The following is a 17,455-nucleotide window of genomic DNA, read 5'->3' on the forward strand; positions in this document are numbered from 1 at the left end:
GTAATGATGGACACTACACTAACATACTAACATATCTGTTAGAACCAATTGGTCAGAGGAGCCATTCAACAATCAACCTAATGGTCAATCTTTCTTTGGTCAGTTAAACATGTGCCTCAGAGGTCATGTCAATCATAGCACAACTGTCACAAAAAAGCCATCAGCAGCAGACGGCCCCTCGCTGGTGTAGCCATCAGTCAATCCTGTCACTGTACAATTTGTACATATCAATAACATTTTTAGCTCTGTATCCTGCCTCACACTCAGAACTTGGACACTCAAAACTAGGAAACAAATAATTCATCTCTTAGAACAGATCTGTTGATTCTTAAATAACACTGGTAAGAATGGACTGATTGACAAATAACAGTAATCATCTGTCCAAATCCTAGACGGCCATCTATCAGACATTTTGATTCAATAATTAGTCATCCAACCGATAACAACATAAAAGACTTCTCAGCAAATTAATCTTAATGAAAAATCACAACTAAAGAATAATTTATAGTACTAGCATTTAAATCCTTGAACAATATTTAATTTTCACTCGTTGGATAGGACATTAAAATGGTAGCTCTGACTATGTGTTCCTAAAAGAGCATGACATGGTAGCTCTGACTGTATTTTCCCAAAAGAGAATCACACGGTAGCTCTGACTGTATGGTCCCAAAAGAGCATGACATGGTAGCTCTGACTGTATGGTCCCAAAAGAGCATGACATGGTAGCTCTGACAGTATGGTCCCAAAAGAGCATGACATGGTAGCTCTGACTGTGTGTTCCCAAAAGAGCATGACATGGTAGCTCTGACTGTGTGTTCCCAAAAGAGCATGACATGGTAGCTCTGACTGTGTGTTCCCAAAAGAGCATGACATGGTAGCTCTGACTGTGTGTTCCCAAAAGAGCATGACATGGTAGCTCTGACTTTGTTTTGACTGTATGTTCCCAAAAGAGCATGACATGGTAGCTCTGACTGTATGTTCCCAAAAGAGCATGACATGGTAGCTCTGACTGTATGTTCCCAAAAGAGCATGACATGGTAGCTCTGACTGTATGGTCCCAAAAGAGCATGACATGGTAGCTCTGACTATGTGTTCCTAAAAGAGCACCAACATGATGGTAGCTCTGACTGTATTTTCCCAAAAGAGAATTATATGGTAACCCTGACTGTATGTTCCAAAAAGAGCATGACATGGTAGCTCTGACTGTATGGTCCCAAAAGAGCATGACATGGTAGCTCTGACTGTATATTCCCAAAAGAGCATGACATGATAGATCTGACTGTATGTTCCCAAAAGAGCGTAACATGGTAGCTCTAACCGTATGTTCCCAAAAGAGCACCAACATGGTAGCTCTGACTGTATGTTCCCAAAAGAGAATTATATGGTAACTCTGACTGTATGTTCCCAAAAGAGAATTATATGGTAACCCTGACTGTATGTTCCAAAAAGAGCATGACATGGTAGCTCTGACTGTATGGTCCCAAAAGAGCATGACATGGTAGCTCTGACTATGTGTTCCCAAAAGAGCATGACATGGTAGCTCTGACTGTGTGTTCTCAAAAGAGCATGACATGGATGGTAGCTCTGACTATGTGTTCCCAAAAGAGAATTACATGGTAGCTCTGACTGTATGTTCCCAAAAGAGCATGACATGGTAGCTCTGACTGTGTGTTCCCAAAAGAGCATGACATGGTAGCTCTGACTGTATGGTCCCAAAAGAGCATGACATGGTAGCTCTGACTATGTGTTCTTAAAAGAGCACCAACATGATGGAAGCTCTGACTGTATGTTCCCAAAAGAGAATTATATGGTAACCCTGACTGTATGTTCCAAAAAGAGCATGACATGGTAGCTCTGACTGTATGGTCCCAAAAGAGCATGACATGGTAGCTCTGACTGTATATTCCCAAAAGAGATGACATGATAGATCTGACTGTATGTTCCCAAAAGAGCATGACATGGTAGCTCTAACCGTATGTTCCCAAAAGAGCACCAACATGGTAGCTCTGACTGTATGTTCCCAAAAGAGAATTATATGGTAACTCTGACTGTATGTTCCCAAAAGAGAATTATATGGTAACCCTGACTGTATGTTCCAAAAAGAGCATGACATGGTAGCTCTGACTGTATGGTCCCAAAAGAGCATGACATGGTAGCTCTGACTGTATGTTCCCAAAAGAGCATGACATGGTAGCTCTGACTGTATGTTCCCAAAAGAGCATGACATGGTAGCTCTGACTGTATGTTCCCAAAAGAGCATGACATGGTAGCTCTGACTGTATGTTCCCAAAAGAGCAAGACATGGAAGCTCTGACTGTATGTTCCCAAAAGAGAATTATATGGTAACCCTGACTGTATGTTCCAAAAAGAGCATGACATGGTAGCTCTGACTGTTTGTTCCCAAAAGAGAATTATATGGTAACCCTGACTGTATGTTCCAAAAAGAGCATGACATGGTAGCTCTGACTGTATATTCCCAAAAGAGATGACATGATAGATCTGACTGTATGTTCCCAAATGAGCATGACATGGTAGCTCTGACTGTGTGTTCCCAAAAGAGCATGACATGGTAGCTCTGACTGTGTGTTCCCAAAAGAGCATGACATGGTAGCTCTAATTGTATGTTCCCAAAAGAGCAAGACATGGTAGCTCTGACAGTATGGTCCAAAAAGAGCATGACATGGTAGCTCTGACTGAATGTTCCCAAAAGAGCATGACATGGTAGCTCTGACTGTATGGTCCCAAAATAGCATGACATGGTAGCTCTGACTGTATGGTCCCTCTGACTGAATGTTCCCAAAAGAGCATGACATGGTAGCTCTGACTGTATGGTCCCAAAATAGCATGACATGGTAGCTCTGACAGTATGGTCCAAAAAGAGCATGACATGGTAGCTCTGACTGAATGTTCCCAAAAGAGCATGACATGGTAGCTCTGACTGTATGGTCCCAAAATAGCATGACATGGTAGCTCTGACTGAACGTTCCCAAAAGAGCATGACATGGTTGTTCCTTAAAAAGCATATAACCATGATAAATTCAAATATGAAATTACTGATTTCACTTGGAATACTTAAATAAAATACTAATTATTTAGAATAAAAAATAAATATAAATGGATCCATGCAACATAAAACAGTGACAAGACTATTTAAGACTAAGAGATGGATCAAGGCCAAAGAGAGCTATCTGATGATAATTGAATTAGAATATAAATATAAACATGTAGTGATACCGTATATTGGATATTGTATATGTACAGTTGTATTCTGTATTTGCATATTACAGAGTTATCTGTCATTGTAGGTAGGTACTCATAGGTAAAATGTCAGATTTTTCAGAGAAAAATGACGTTATTTTCACTCAAAAAATCTATACCAACTCAGAAGGGAGATAACTCTGTAATATGCAAAGATGGAGTAGATACAGTTCCATGGCATGGATACATAAAGATCATGCTAGTAGTCACAGTCTGATTATCACAGAGTAACCAAATGCTCTCACAGAAATCTGTTTGAATATTTAAGAAAAAAGAACAGAATCTCAAAGATAAAAACCATAAACTTTCATCACCTCTATCAGCAGCACCGCAGCTAAATATTTCTAATGTAAGTGTGCAGATCTAGCAAAACCAATCAAACTTTTAAAAGTTCTAAAGAGTCTGCAAGTTAGTGTATTAACTAAATTTGACAAAACTTCATTCTGTTACATACTACATCACACAACTCTGGTTAGGGACAAATCAATGCCGTTTTAATTTTGCAAACTTTTACTCACTGATAATTATTTGTTTGTATTTACTCGGTAGTGACTAACTTTCACAATTTCCCTCTGACTGAGAAATTCAAATTTCAATAACAAAATTCAAGAACCACTGTTTTAAGGAATTCTTGAAACTGTATTGTCTTTTTCATAATAATCATGTTTTCTGTACTGACTTAGGGCAATCAAAAAATGACGAGAGCACAATGCACTAAAACACATTCTAGGTCTGCTAACACAGACAAAGACAGGGGTTTTACTGTTATTTTGTTGTCTCTAAACAGGGCTGTAATGCAAGCTATATAGATGTATAAAGATGCTCAATAATTGATCAAAGGTTTTAGTGTAAATGAAAAAGTAACCAAGAAAAATGTTGCTGATCTCGATAATTTGGCACTGGAGAATTAACAAGTTAAAATGTTAAATTGCAACTGTTCTGGCAGTTATAATAATATATACTTACATATATGTATCAGAATAGATGCATTGTACACAATTTTACATCTTAAGTCGCTCTAGTTATGAAAACTACAAAGTTTGTACATACAATACATATACTTAACAGCTAGCCTACAATACACATCAAGACCAGAAGTTTAATAATATATAGACTTTCCTTTTCCATCTGATCACAAGTGATAGTGAGAGAATTCCTGTGAGTGTAATAACACCAAATTTTACCAAACAACAAAATGATTAGGAAATTACTGTTAAATAATCTAAAAGGTTCTCCTTCAAATACAAACTACCATCAATGATAACTTTTGCACGATAGTGCCCATTTTAGATAATGTTTTTGAAACAGTTGCCGTAGCCATACTATGGATGGTTAAGTTAGGAGACGTTTTGGGAGTTTGTTTTTGTGTGTTTGTTTGTAGAAAATGTCTGTTCTTTCTATCAAGGTCTAATTCATAATCGCGCTGTAGTGAATTATATATAACACATTGGCATACTGCCGGCACTGCATCAATAAGTGATAGCCCACCAGTTTAACACATAAATACATAAGTATATTGGGGTATATATGTAAGTATGATGCCTCAATATATCTTATATAATGGATATATGGTACATATAAAAATGGTTATTACATAACAGAACTATAATCAATTACATATACAGTGGAAACCACTTGAAATGAACTTAGATACAATGAAATACTGCTTAATATGAAATGTGGACCAGAATCCATGTCCGAATACATGCATTCATTGTTATTTATTCGAATCTTGATAATTTGATGTCTTTTTCCATTCTCAAAGGACTACAATATTGTAAGGTTTCCTTGTATAATGTAGCATACAAATGGGTATAAAAACTTAACATTATAATGTGTCTACATGTATAACCCACGAGTGAACAGAACTAAAAATTACGTCCAGTTTTGTGAGTAGTCCGACAGACCAAACGGTGAAGTACACCACAAAGCAGAGTTACATACAAAGACAAGCTGTATTATATATATATACAAAAGTTTCAGAGAAACTCCAGAGACAGATAGTATGCTAGCTGAATAAGGAATTCATACTTGCTGTGTCCATCATAGGACAATAAGTCTCCCCCTAACACAATGTCTCCAGTCCTGAAATGTAAAAACACTCTCGTCTACTCGCCGTAATACGTAACCGATCTTAATTCACACATAGACATTCTGTATTAGATAATAATAGAGTTATCTGCCCTTGGTAGATATTTATTGTGACATCATGTGTTTAAGAGCGTAATGTCATACTTTTCGGAGAAAACAATGTGAATGTACAAAATAATGACATAACAATTGATATCTACCCGCATGGGAGGTAACTCTGTAATATGCAAAGACGAAATATTAGGTCAGAAATGGACAGTATGATAAGTCAGGAAAAAATTGGCAATGGTTCTAATATTTGTAAATGAAATTATTTGTTACCAGATGAAAATTCTACATGGAATGTTTTAAATGTTTTCCATCAATAATGTATAGCATCAAAATGGAATTTAAAACATTACTTCATTTTTTTTTTTTTTTAATTAATCTGCAAAAAAAATTAAATGAGTGTTATACAATGATAAATCATTATGAATGGTTATATCTACTAAAAATATATATAAATAAATACTTCAAATATTTAACCAGATATTTGTATTAGATGACAAGCAGACATATATATATGTTAACATTAAAGTATGTCTATACCAATCGTAAAAGTAAGTATTAAGTTTTTTTCATACAAAAGAACAGAAAAAAATTAATTTCTAGTTCCTGTACATCATTTATTATTTCCACAAAGATTCCACAGAATTCATGGAGATTTTTCAACTAATTAAGTGTACTTGCAGGAAGGCAAAAAACAAAACATCATATACAGTCATTCAAAACTTTTTACCAATGAATAAATATATATACTTCATAAAACATACTAATTAGATTTAAAAACAATATTTAAGTATGTGCAAACGGAATATATAAATGGATAATTGTACGGGGCAAAAGTTATAACCATGTTCATGAGCTGCTTTCAGTTGGCAATTCATTGGCTTATGGAAGCCAACTGGGCACTTACCTATTTCCATGAAATTGGTTATATAACCACTTTCCATCATATAAATCAATGAAAGCTTATGATTTTGTTACATGATAATCCTGTAGAAATGTTGTAAAAATGAGGGAAACAGGTTTTTCTTTATCATATCTATGAAAGGTGGAACAACCAATAAACCATTTATCACAATGATTTCCAGCATAACAAAAGTGACGTCATAATAATTAGGACGTGTTAATAGCGTAACGTTAATTATTGTTTCAAACTTGCTAGTCTTGCAACATGTTTTATCCCATAACTATGCATGTTTTACAATGAAAACCCATGTGATAAATTCCATAACAGTCGGTTATCATTTATGTTTACACACTCCAGTTTGTAAACACCTACGGCGCCTCTGATTGGTCAACTCCAAGATCTCTCGATTTCGATTGGCTCTCAACTTCAGGCTACTTTTCATAGCACATTTTCTTTTAACTAGCATTGTGTTTACTGTATAATAGGTAAATGCTTATTCAAAGTATTGAACGATAGAATATTGGCTCTCTATTTAGGCATTATATTTTATGACGGAAAGATACATGTATCACTATACAATGTATAATGGTAAGTTTCCCTGAATGAAGACGAGAAAATTGTCACCACAGTATACATATAGAGCTAAAGTTATGGGATAGATAAGTTCCCCAATGTGTGGCTGTTGTTTATCATATTTATCTAAACTCTCGTTAGTTAATTTTCAAATTCTAAAAAAGACACTCGCTTAAGCTCGTGTCTTTTCAAAATTTGAAAACTAACTCACTCAAGTTCGATAAACATGATAAACAACAGTCACTTGTTGGGAACCTCTATTTATTAAACAAGGTGTAGCTGATTTGCAAACATGTGCAAATAGTTCTTAAGTTCTCTCTATTTTCCATTCTTAAGAAATATCTAGATTTACAGCTAGACTTATTTTTCAAATATGATAAATACTGATGTAATTTGTCTGGGTGTCACTATGATTTCTGCCTCTATACATCAGTTAGACTAATATGTATACCAAAGACCAGCTGCTCGTTTGGACCAAGTGACGGCATCACAACTTAATGTAAAATTCATACTTCCTTTGAGGAGCACCAAAGACTATACTCCTACTAATTAGTGAGGGAATCGTTTGTTACTGTGCTTCAATAAACATCAGGGGGGGCTTAAACCCTCTCATCATTGTTATTATAACCCTACCAGTAAATGTTGACCCATGACCAATGAAATACAAATTTGTTTTAGATATACGTACAGAACTGAACCAACATCATGAAGTTTGAAGAATATTGGGGGGAAAATGAAGTCTCTAAAGCGATGACAAAAATTTGTTTATATTAATAGTAAAAGTGACCTAAATTTTGATTTAACAAGGACATAGTCATTCAGATCCCCCGCCAATGGAGATATCAAAGCTGAAGTAAGTTTGATTGTGGAGACTTATGTGTTTAAAAAAAAACAGGAAAAAGGAAGTTGAGCTAAAGAAAGATGGAGTATAATTCAAGTAGAGCGGGGCTGCAATTGTTGAATCAGGTATACAGCCTTGACAATTATATTAGACTATATACACAAAGATGGGTAGAGTTTTGCAAAGTAACATTTACCATTTACCATGATATTTTCAGCAATGTTTCTATGGTTACAGAAAAAAGCACAAAAAGTGAAAACCTAAAAATAGCAAAAGGCACTACTAGACCATAAGAACAATGTGACTATGAAGTTTCATGGAAATATCTCTGCTGGTTTTAGAGTTGTGCTCCGGAAACGATTCTTACACAAAAATCTGCCATTTTCAGCAATGTTTCCATGGTTACAGAAAAAAGTACAAAAAGTGAAAACCTTAAAATAGCAAAAGGCACTACTAGACCATAAGACCATTGTGTCTATGAAGTTTCGTGGAAATATCTCTTCTGGTTTTAAAGTTATGCTCCGGAAACGAACCTGGTACAAAAATATGATATTTTCAGCAATGTTTCCATGGTTACAGAAAAAATGCAAAAAATGAAAACCTAAAAATAGCAAAAGGCACTACTAGACCATAAGACCAATGTGTGTATGAAGTTTCGTGGAAATATCTCTACTGGTTTTAGAGTTATGCTCCGGAAATCATTCGTACGGACGGACGGACGGACATGAAGTTATTCAGAATGTACTGGTATTTATTTCTTATATACAAGGTTATCCTTATGAAAGATCTTGGACTGGCCCAGCACAGTATAGGCCTTTATTGTGCTGTCAAATAAGCCAAAATCTTTCGTTAAGTTTGAGATATCCTTATTTCCTTCACAGATCCTTGTGTGATTCTATTAAACCCAAATGTTAAAACATGTATAGAGAATAAAACCATTAAAGTTGTGACAAAAAATGACCATTTTTCCTACATACATACGTACAACCCGAATGCTATATATAATCTCATCTGTGGTTGCCCTGAGGGATTCCTGAGGCTAATATCAATACATTTCCTAGTACTACTCTTGTAAAACAGTAACATTCTTAAAGAAGCATTTAATAAATGTAAAACATTTCCTGGTACAATACATGTAAACATATATCAGGGTTCTTGTATTACATGTATCATTACAACACTTGTAGCCCGAAGAACAAAATTCTTCAGTCTTTTCTCCAGTATAAGACAGTATATAGCCGTCCCTACCTCTGTAGTATCAACAGCTGATAAATAGCTCCAGGTGTCAGCGTCAGACTGAATTATATATACAACCATCAATTACTTATACTGTATTGTTGATTATATATAAGTAATTTGTTCTTATTACTGCTGGTAATTAGATTAGATAAGGGAAACAATCAACAAACAATGACAAGTTCTTGATGATTAAACTCACACGTGTAAGTACCAGTAAAACAGTCTCACCACCATACTGATGACGGTGGTGTACGGGATCCAATAAGGCTGTATAAAGACAAGTCAATACCTCAGTAACTGTAGCAAGGATTTTTTATAATTGGTGCAAGACTCTCTAAATCAGTTAAGACATTATGTTACAGGAATTCTTCACTTTACAGGGCAGTGCCACTCAATTGCAGCTGAATGCCACAAGACCTAATCATCTTAACTTTGCAGCTATTGTATCACATGATTGATTGATTGATGGAGCTGTAACTTCCTTGTTCCGGTTATAACCGAGCCCAGGACACTTGTGTAGCACAAAGGAGATTTTGGTTCCAAATCAGTTATCATAGGTTAGGGTTACATAAATGCCAAATCAGCTTATGTTAGGGTATCACAAATGTTAAATTACTTTATCAAAATTAAAGAAACACAAATGCCAAATCAGGTAACTTAGGTTAGTTACTGGTAATACCAAATCAGTTAACTTAGGTTAGTTACTGGTAATACCAAATTAGTTAACTTAGGTTAGTTACTGGTAATACCAAGTCAGTTAACTTAGGTTCGGCAATCGTAATACCAAATCAGTTAACTTATGTTAGGTACTGGTAATACCAAATCAGTCAACAACTTAGGTTAGGTACTGGTAATACCATATCAGTCAACTTAGGTTAGTTACTGGAAATACCAAATCAGTCAAACTTAGGTTAGTTACTGGTAATACCAAATCAGTAAACTTAGGTTAGTTACTGGTAATACCAAATTAGTTAACTTAGGTTAGTTACTGGTAATACCAAATCAGTCAACTTAGGTTAGGTACTGGTAATACCAAATCAGTTAACTTAGGTTAGTTACTGGTAATACCAAATCAGTCAATTTAGGTTAGTTACTGGAAATACCAAATCAGTCAAGCTTAGGTTAGTTACTGGTAATACCAAATCAGTTAACTTAGGTTAGTTACTGGTAATACCAAATTAGTTAACTTAGGTTAGTTACTGGTAATACCAAGTCAGTTAACTTAGGTTCGGCAATGGTAATACCAAATCAGTTAACTTATGTTAGGTACTGGTAATACCAAATCAGTCAACTTAGGTTAGGTACTGGTAATACCAAATCAGTCAACTTAGGTTAGCTACTGGTAATACTAAATCAGTTAACTTAGGTTAGTTACTGGTAATACCAAATCAGTTAACTTATTTTAGGTACTGGTAATACCAAATCAGTTAACTTAGGTTAGGTACTGGTAATACCAAATCAGTCAACTTAGGTTAGGTACTGGTAATACCAAATCAGTTAACTTAGGTTAGTTACTGGTAATACCAAATCAGTTAACTTAGGTAAGGTACAGGTATTACCAAATCAGTCAATTTAGGTTAGGTACTAGTAATACCAAATCAGTCAATTTAGGTTAGGTACTGGTAATACCAAATCAGTCAACTTAGGTTAGTTACTGGTAATACCAAATCAGTCAACTTAGGTTAGTTACTGGTAATACCAAATCAGTCTATTTAGGTTAGGTACAGGTAATACCAAATCAGTCCTTAGGTTAGGTACTGGTAATACCAAATCAGTCAATTTAGGTTAGTTACTGGAAATACCAAATCAGTCAAGCTTAGGTTAGTTACTGGTAAATACCAAATCAGTTAACTTAGGTTAGTTACTGGTAATACCAAATTAGTTAACTTAGGTTAGTTACTGGTAATACCAAGTCAGTTAACTTAGGTTAGTTACTGGTAATACCAAATTAGTTAACTTAGGTAAGGTACAGGTATTACCAAATCAGTCAATTTAGGTTAGGTACTGGTAATACCAAATCAGTCAATTTAGGTTAGGTACTGGTAATACCAAATCAGTCAACTTAGGTTAGGTAATGGTAATACCAAATCAGTCAATTTAGGTTAGTTACTGGTAATACCAAATCAGTCAACTTAGGTTAGTTACTGGTAATACCAAATCAGTCAAACTTAGGTTAGTTACTGGTAATACTAAATCAGTCAAACTTAGGTTAGTTACTGGTAATACATAATCAGTCAACTTAGGTTAGGTCTGGTAATACCAAATCAGTCAACTTAGGTTAGTTACTGGTAATACCAAATCAGTCAAACTTAGGTTAGTTACTGGTAATACCAAATCAGTCAACTTAGGTTAGGTCTGGTAATACATAATCAGTCAACTTAGGTTAGTTACTGGAAATACCAAATCAGTCAACTTAGGTTAGGTACTGGTAATACCAAATCAGTCAACTTAGGTTAGGTCTGGTAATACATAATCAGTCAACTTAGGTTAGTTACTGGAAATACCAAATCAGTCAACTTAGGTTAGTTACTGGAAATACCAAATCAGTCAACTTAGGTTAGGTACTGGTAATACCAAATCAGTCAACTTAGGTTAGGTACTGGTAATACCAAATCAGTCAACTTAGGTTAGTTACTGGAAATACCAAATCAGTAAACTTAGGTTAGTTACTGGAAATACCAAATCAGTCAAACTTAGGTTAGTTACTGGTAATACCAAATCAGTCAACTTAGGTTAGTTACTGGTAATACCAAATCAGTTAACTTAGGTTAGTTACTGGTAATACCAAATCAGTCAACTTAGGTTAGGTTTGGTAATACATAATCAGTCAACTTAGGTTAGTTACTGGAAATACCAAATCAGTCAACTTAGGTTAGGTACTGGTAATACCAAATCAGTCAACTTAGGTTAGGTACTGGTAATACCAAATCAGTCAACTTAGGTTAGTTACTGGAAATACCAAATCAGTCAACTTAGGTTAGGTACTGGTAATACCAAATCAGTCAACTTAGGTTAGGTACTGGTAATACCAAATCAGTCAACTTAGGTTAGGTACTGGTGATACCAAGTCAATCAACTTAGGTTAGTTACTGGAAATACCAAATCAGTAAACTTAGGTTAGTTACTGGAAATACCAAATCAGTCAACTTAGGTTAGGTACTGGTAATACCAAATCAGTCAATTTAGGTTAGTTACTGGTAATACCAAATCAGTCAACTTAGGTTAGTTACTGGTAATACCAAATCAGTCAACTTAGGTTAGTTACTGGTAATACCAAATCAGTCAACTTAGGTTAGTTACTGGTAATACCAAATCAGTCAACTTAGGTTAGGTACTGGTAATACATAATCAGTCAACTTAGGTTAGTTACTGGTAATACCAAATCAGTCAACTTAGGTTAGGTACTGGTAATACCAAATCAGTCAACTTAGGTTAGTTACTGGTAATACCAAATCAGTCAACTTAGGTTAGGTACTGGTAATACCAAATCAGTCAACTTAGGTTAGGTACTGGTAATACCAAATCAGTCAACTTAGGTTAGGTACTGGTAATACCAAATCAGTCAACTTAGGTTAGGTACTGGTAATACCAAATCAGTCAACTTAGGTTAGTTACTGGTAATACCAAATCAGTCAACTTAGGTTAGTTACTGGTAATACATAATCAGTCAACTTAGGTTATGGAATCACATAAATCCTTTGGGTGATGATCACAGAAATTTTATGCCAAATTTGATATTGTAAACCTACTTATTTTAGTGGTAGTCTTATTTCACCGCTTTTCTCAAACTGCGGTATATCCAGTATTGAACCACCGAATTATGGTATTTATCATTCATGCTGATAAATCATAATTTACATTTATTTTGCATTTGCGGTAAAATTAGTGTGTTTACAGTAATTAATTATGGCAGTGTTAGGCTCGGTGTTTCATCATTCAATAGTTTCCAGCTTTATAGACATATATGCTATCCTTAATATTTTGTGTATTTACGCCATTTGTTGACCTTTGGATAGGATGGACAAAGAAAGCAATATATGAAAATAAAACCCACACAAAACTAACGATTTTAAAGCAATATACAAACAAATAGAATTTTATATGGAAGATACATGTAGCTGATATATCTGGGATCATAATAAAAACATCATATGACTTAATGTTTAATGATGTGTGGTAAAAGCGGATATTTCAGCTTCAACAAGTACACATGATAGCCCCCGTGGGACACCACCTTTGGCCTCATACAGCTCTACTGTTTGTTCAAAATGACCTTCTACACAACTGTAGCAGAGAAAAAAAATCATTTTCACAGATGATGGGGCATGCACGCTATATCAACACTACACAACACCAATGATTGATGTGATAATTGACGGTGGGCCATTTTTCTCCTGTTAATTACTGTCCGATAAACTATCCCTTACATGTCTCTGTAGTTTGTCCCTTCCACTTCAAAGTCAACGGCAAACTGTGACATTTCACAGACAACCAACGGTACGTTAGAATCCACTTACTCTACTCTTTATCTGTTGTAAGGGAATAGAAACATAAAAACTGTGAAATAAAAACGTGTTTTCAGGGTGATTAGAAACTCCTTTTAAGAAACATTGATTTGTACAGTACAGAGATACTGTGTCATTGTGTGACAATTGTACTAATGCATTACCCTTCGCTCTGTTTATCGTATAATGCTTAGTACTTGCAGAGTTTAAAGTAACATTCTCTATCACGGGAGAACTGGTTTGATTTGGTTAGTTTAATACCTATAAAACTTCCCATTAACAGAATTATCATGGGAGAAAGAGTAGCATCCCTCAAATACTGAAATAAATTATTTTATACTGCAACCAACGATGGCTTTGTCAGAATACCCTAATACTATATAGTTTTGCTTGCTGTTTTCTCACTGGCGGAGAATATATGTAGCTGTATTTTAGAATTTCAGAATGTGCGTCGATTCGGCTGACCGACTTCCATGGCGAAAAAAAGACAGAAATATATAAGTATGTTTTGGCATCTTTAAACTTATATATAATAAAATGTTGCAGGATAAAATGTACACTTGTTCAAAGGCTAACCACTTCAGTCTTTCTAAAACCTAGTCAAATACAGCTAGCTGATGTTTTATGACCTTCACTATATCTTCTCTATTTACCAAAATTATGTATACATAAATATATGACAAGGTGGCAAAACTCAACATGTGCAGTCATTTCCGATACTTAACAAGTTGTACAACATGTACAATACAATTCTCAGATTCAGACTTAACATGCCTTTACAGTGTGCCATTCCTGATATGTTACATTATACAGTGTTACGTAGTGATCAGGAGACTTCACAGTACAGTGCTGATTCCATCTACATCTTCTGTTAAATTGATTTATAGAAGTCGGAGTGAAATCAACAATGACATCAATAGAATTATGGTCATAAAAACCAGTAGTGTGCTGATCTGGGAATATGCAGCTAAGCTTTCTAGTAAACACAAGCTCGGGATTAGAGGCTGATACCGGATGGAGCTTTCGCTTTCCTGATACACAGTAATTAGACGACTATCTAAGAATACACAAAAAAATCTACCTTCAATTATCTAGTCGTATCAATCATTCCAAGTTTTACAGCATTAATATACCATTCATGAATGGTCATCCATGTAAAAAAAAAGCTAGCAGAATGGCGGGGATGGGTAGAGTGGTTTTCTGGGTTTTATTGATCCAGCTGAGATGCCATCAGTTAATTTGTCCTACTTCATCAGTACTGGGGGCAATGAGGCCAATACCACCTGAGGGGGTGGCCATGTTGATACAGTGCAACAGTCACTATCATACACCCACAAACAACCACACTGGTGCCAAAACAATACAGCAGGCACACACGATATACAACATAACATTCCAATGTCAAGAACTCTGGTCCATGCAAGGTTTGTCCATTGAATTGTTCATGGTTAATACCAAAAAGTTTCTACTTTTGTTTACAAAGATTACCAAGGTTTATCTATTCAGATCTAAGTAAGTAGTAGCTATAGGGGCTCTAAGGTTGCATGTGTTGATAGAGAAGCAGAAAAGTCTGCTGTTTTAATTTAATACATTTGCCACCAGAAAGATAAACACATCAGACTGAGTTCTTTTATCACCTAAAGATACCACCTCGACCTGTGATCAACATATATAGTATACACCATGTCTACGGCTACATACTCAGGGGGAGATAACTCACCTAAATACAACACAAGGGGGAGATAACTCGCCTAAAGATAGAAGTGGTGGTTATAGTATATGCTAACTACTAACTCAGGGGAATATATTCATTAGCAGTGAAGGATTAAGGATATCTTTGGTTATATATATGGGAAGATAATATGCCATAAATAATGTCAGGGAGTGTTAACATTTACAAGGGGAGGTAACTTTCCAACACATACTGGTAATCTAAGTTCTACACCTGAAGACAATTTATGAAACCAAAAAAACAGAAGAGTTTTTACTCTACAAATTTTGAGGACATTTAGAGTCTGAATGGAACAAAAATCGTTATCACACATAATCAGGCCCAGAGATTGATATTGTCACATAGAGACCTATAAAACGTAACACTGTAGTGTAGGTTGAGGAAGTATAAACACTAATTTATTATGTTATCTAAAGCAATAACAACATTTACAAATTCAGTTTTAGTACAACTGAGAAAAGGTCTTGATTTTCCAAATTTCAACACAGAAAAAAACATGATAGGACTTTCAAATGGAGTAGAAAGTATGTAAATTATGACTTCAATTACATTAAGCACAGTGGCTTTCATATATAAACAATTACAATCTGTCTGCCCTCAATTACCCTTCGTATGATAACACGATTGTATTTAATGTAAAAACAATTTCCCTAAGGTAATGCCTTTAATCATTTTTGGTATGGTGATTAATTATATTGGATGTAGTAAGTTTACCTATATAGTATATTTTTCATGATATTCATACATAAAATGTATTAGTATTATCAACTCTTACAGTAAAGTCATCGTCTTAACTTAATACAGGGATCAAGCCCAATCTAATATTATGGTTGTTCTATTGACTAGAATAAAACACTTACGTTGTATCTGATTTGTTGGTGATGGCTCGGTAATGAGCCTCCTTTTCAGTAGGAAGACTTATATCCACAGAACTTGAGCGCACTTGTTTAGGGACCTCGAGCGTTCCCTCATCAAACGACTCTTGTCTCTGTACCACACCCCTTCCACTTTTGAATATTATGTCATTGGTGGGGGACTGTGAGTTTAAGATAGTGGCATCCAACGAGGATGAGCGACAATTCCTGATAACTGGGACTTCCAGAGTAAGAGCGTTTGTATAATTACACATAATTTCCTCGACCTCTTTGTCCGGAGGTCCACAACTGTCGTCCGAGTCCGAGTCTATAGACCCAGTGTCCCAATACAACTCCTCATCACTATAGGATCCGTTTTCGACTTCAGTTTGACGATCCTCCTCAGCCTTTTTCTGTTGTTCCTCATACTGTTCCATATGTACACAATGAATGCATAGTTTGGGAATTTCAAACGACGACCGGCGTCTTGAGTATTTTGAAATGAGGCTATAACGACGACCCTCGGGTACAAAATCTTCCTCCTGTCCCCATCCTGAAGAGGACGAGTCAAAGGACTGGCACCGTCGTCCCGGAGTGGGCACTTCTAGAAAATCGGTAGTCTCTTTGTGTAAACTACTAGAGTCAAAACTAGAGGAACGTGCCCTTGTCTCCACGGGTACCTCAAGACAGATGACCTCATCAAGGTCATGGTCATCAATGGACGTCTGTTTTTGACGAGGTAAACACATTCTTGGTAAATCAAAAGATGGTGAAATACACCTACTTTTCCTAAAAATGTTCATTTTCTTGATAGCAATTCGTTGTGATTAAAAATAACAGGAATGCATAGTAAAATGTGGCCTTAGAGTAGATGGAGGACAAGACGTCAGCCGTGCCGTAAAAACATGGAACAGTCCCTGGAGTACGTTGGTGATGAATCCATTCGTGTCACCCCTGAAGGGAGTGGTAACAAACGACTGAGGAGTGCCATAGTCTACAGGTTGCTCGCTGTCATCCATATGGGATGCTCCTTTGCTGCCCTTTAGCTTCAGCTAAGCTTCAGTCCACTTTGACGTAATTATCTGTAGACTGTTTAAATATTAATTCACTCACCAAACTCATTTTTAACATCTCACCAGAACATTCAATTATTGTAATTAAATTTTCACCTCCATAAGAAGTCCAGGTTGATTAGGTATGTGAAGAGAGAAGTCTCAGACTCACCACCGTGTCGCAGCCACAGGTAGACGGCCACCTACCTGTCTCATATATTTACAAATTCTCAATACATCACATAAATCTATAATGGAGTTCTATCGATAAATGATAAAAACAACTTTGAACTGGAACAGCCCACAAGCTTGTCATTTGCTTTACTATCAGTGGCAATCAGTAGTGTGTACAGGCTGG

At 35.7% G+C, this 17,455-nt stretch overlaps 1 protein-coding gene across 5 annotated transcripts in view; it reads right to left on the reverse strand.

The window, feature by feature from the left end:
* LOC138328513 (diacylglycerol kinase zeta-like) overlaps window positions 1-17,455 on the reverse strand; it is a 101,911-nt gene that overhangs the window by 45,211 nt on the left and 39,245 nt on the right. Inside the window, exon 3 of one of the 5 annotated variants that reach the window (XM_069275375.1) lies at window positions 5,290-5,343. The exons of 1 other annotated variant lie outside the window; for it this stretch is intronic. In XM_069275375.1, coding sequence (XP_069131476.1) covers window positions 5,290-5,343 — 54 coding nt within the window. Of the gene's footprint in view, window positions 1-5,289; window positions 5,344-16,051; window positions 17,387-17,455 lie in introns of those variants that run through there. 3 more of the 5 variants (XM_069275367.1, XM_069275350.1, XM_069275359.1) reach the window with 3 other exon arrangements.

This window comes from Argopecten irradians, chromosome 1, assembly GCF_041381155.1.
Source record: "Argopecten irradians isolate NY chromosome 1, Ai_NY, whole genome shotgun sequence".
In the NCBI taxonomy this organism is placed as follows: Eukaryota; Metazoa; Mollusca; class Bivalvia; order Pectinida; family Pectinidae; genus Argopecten; species Argopecten irradians.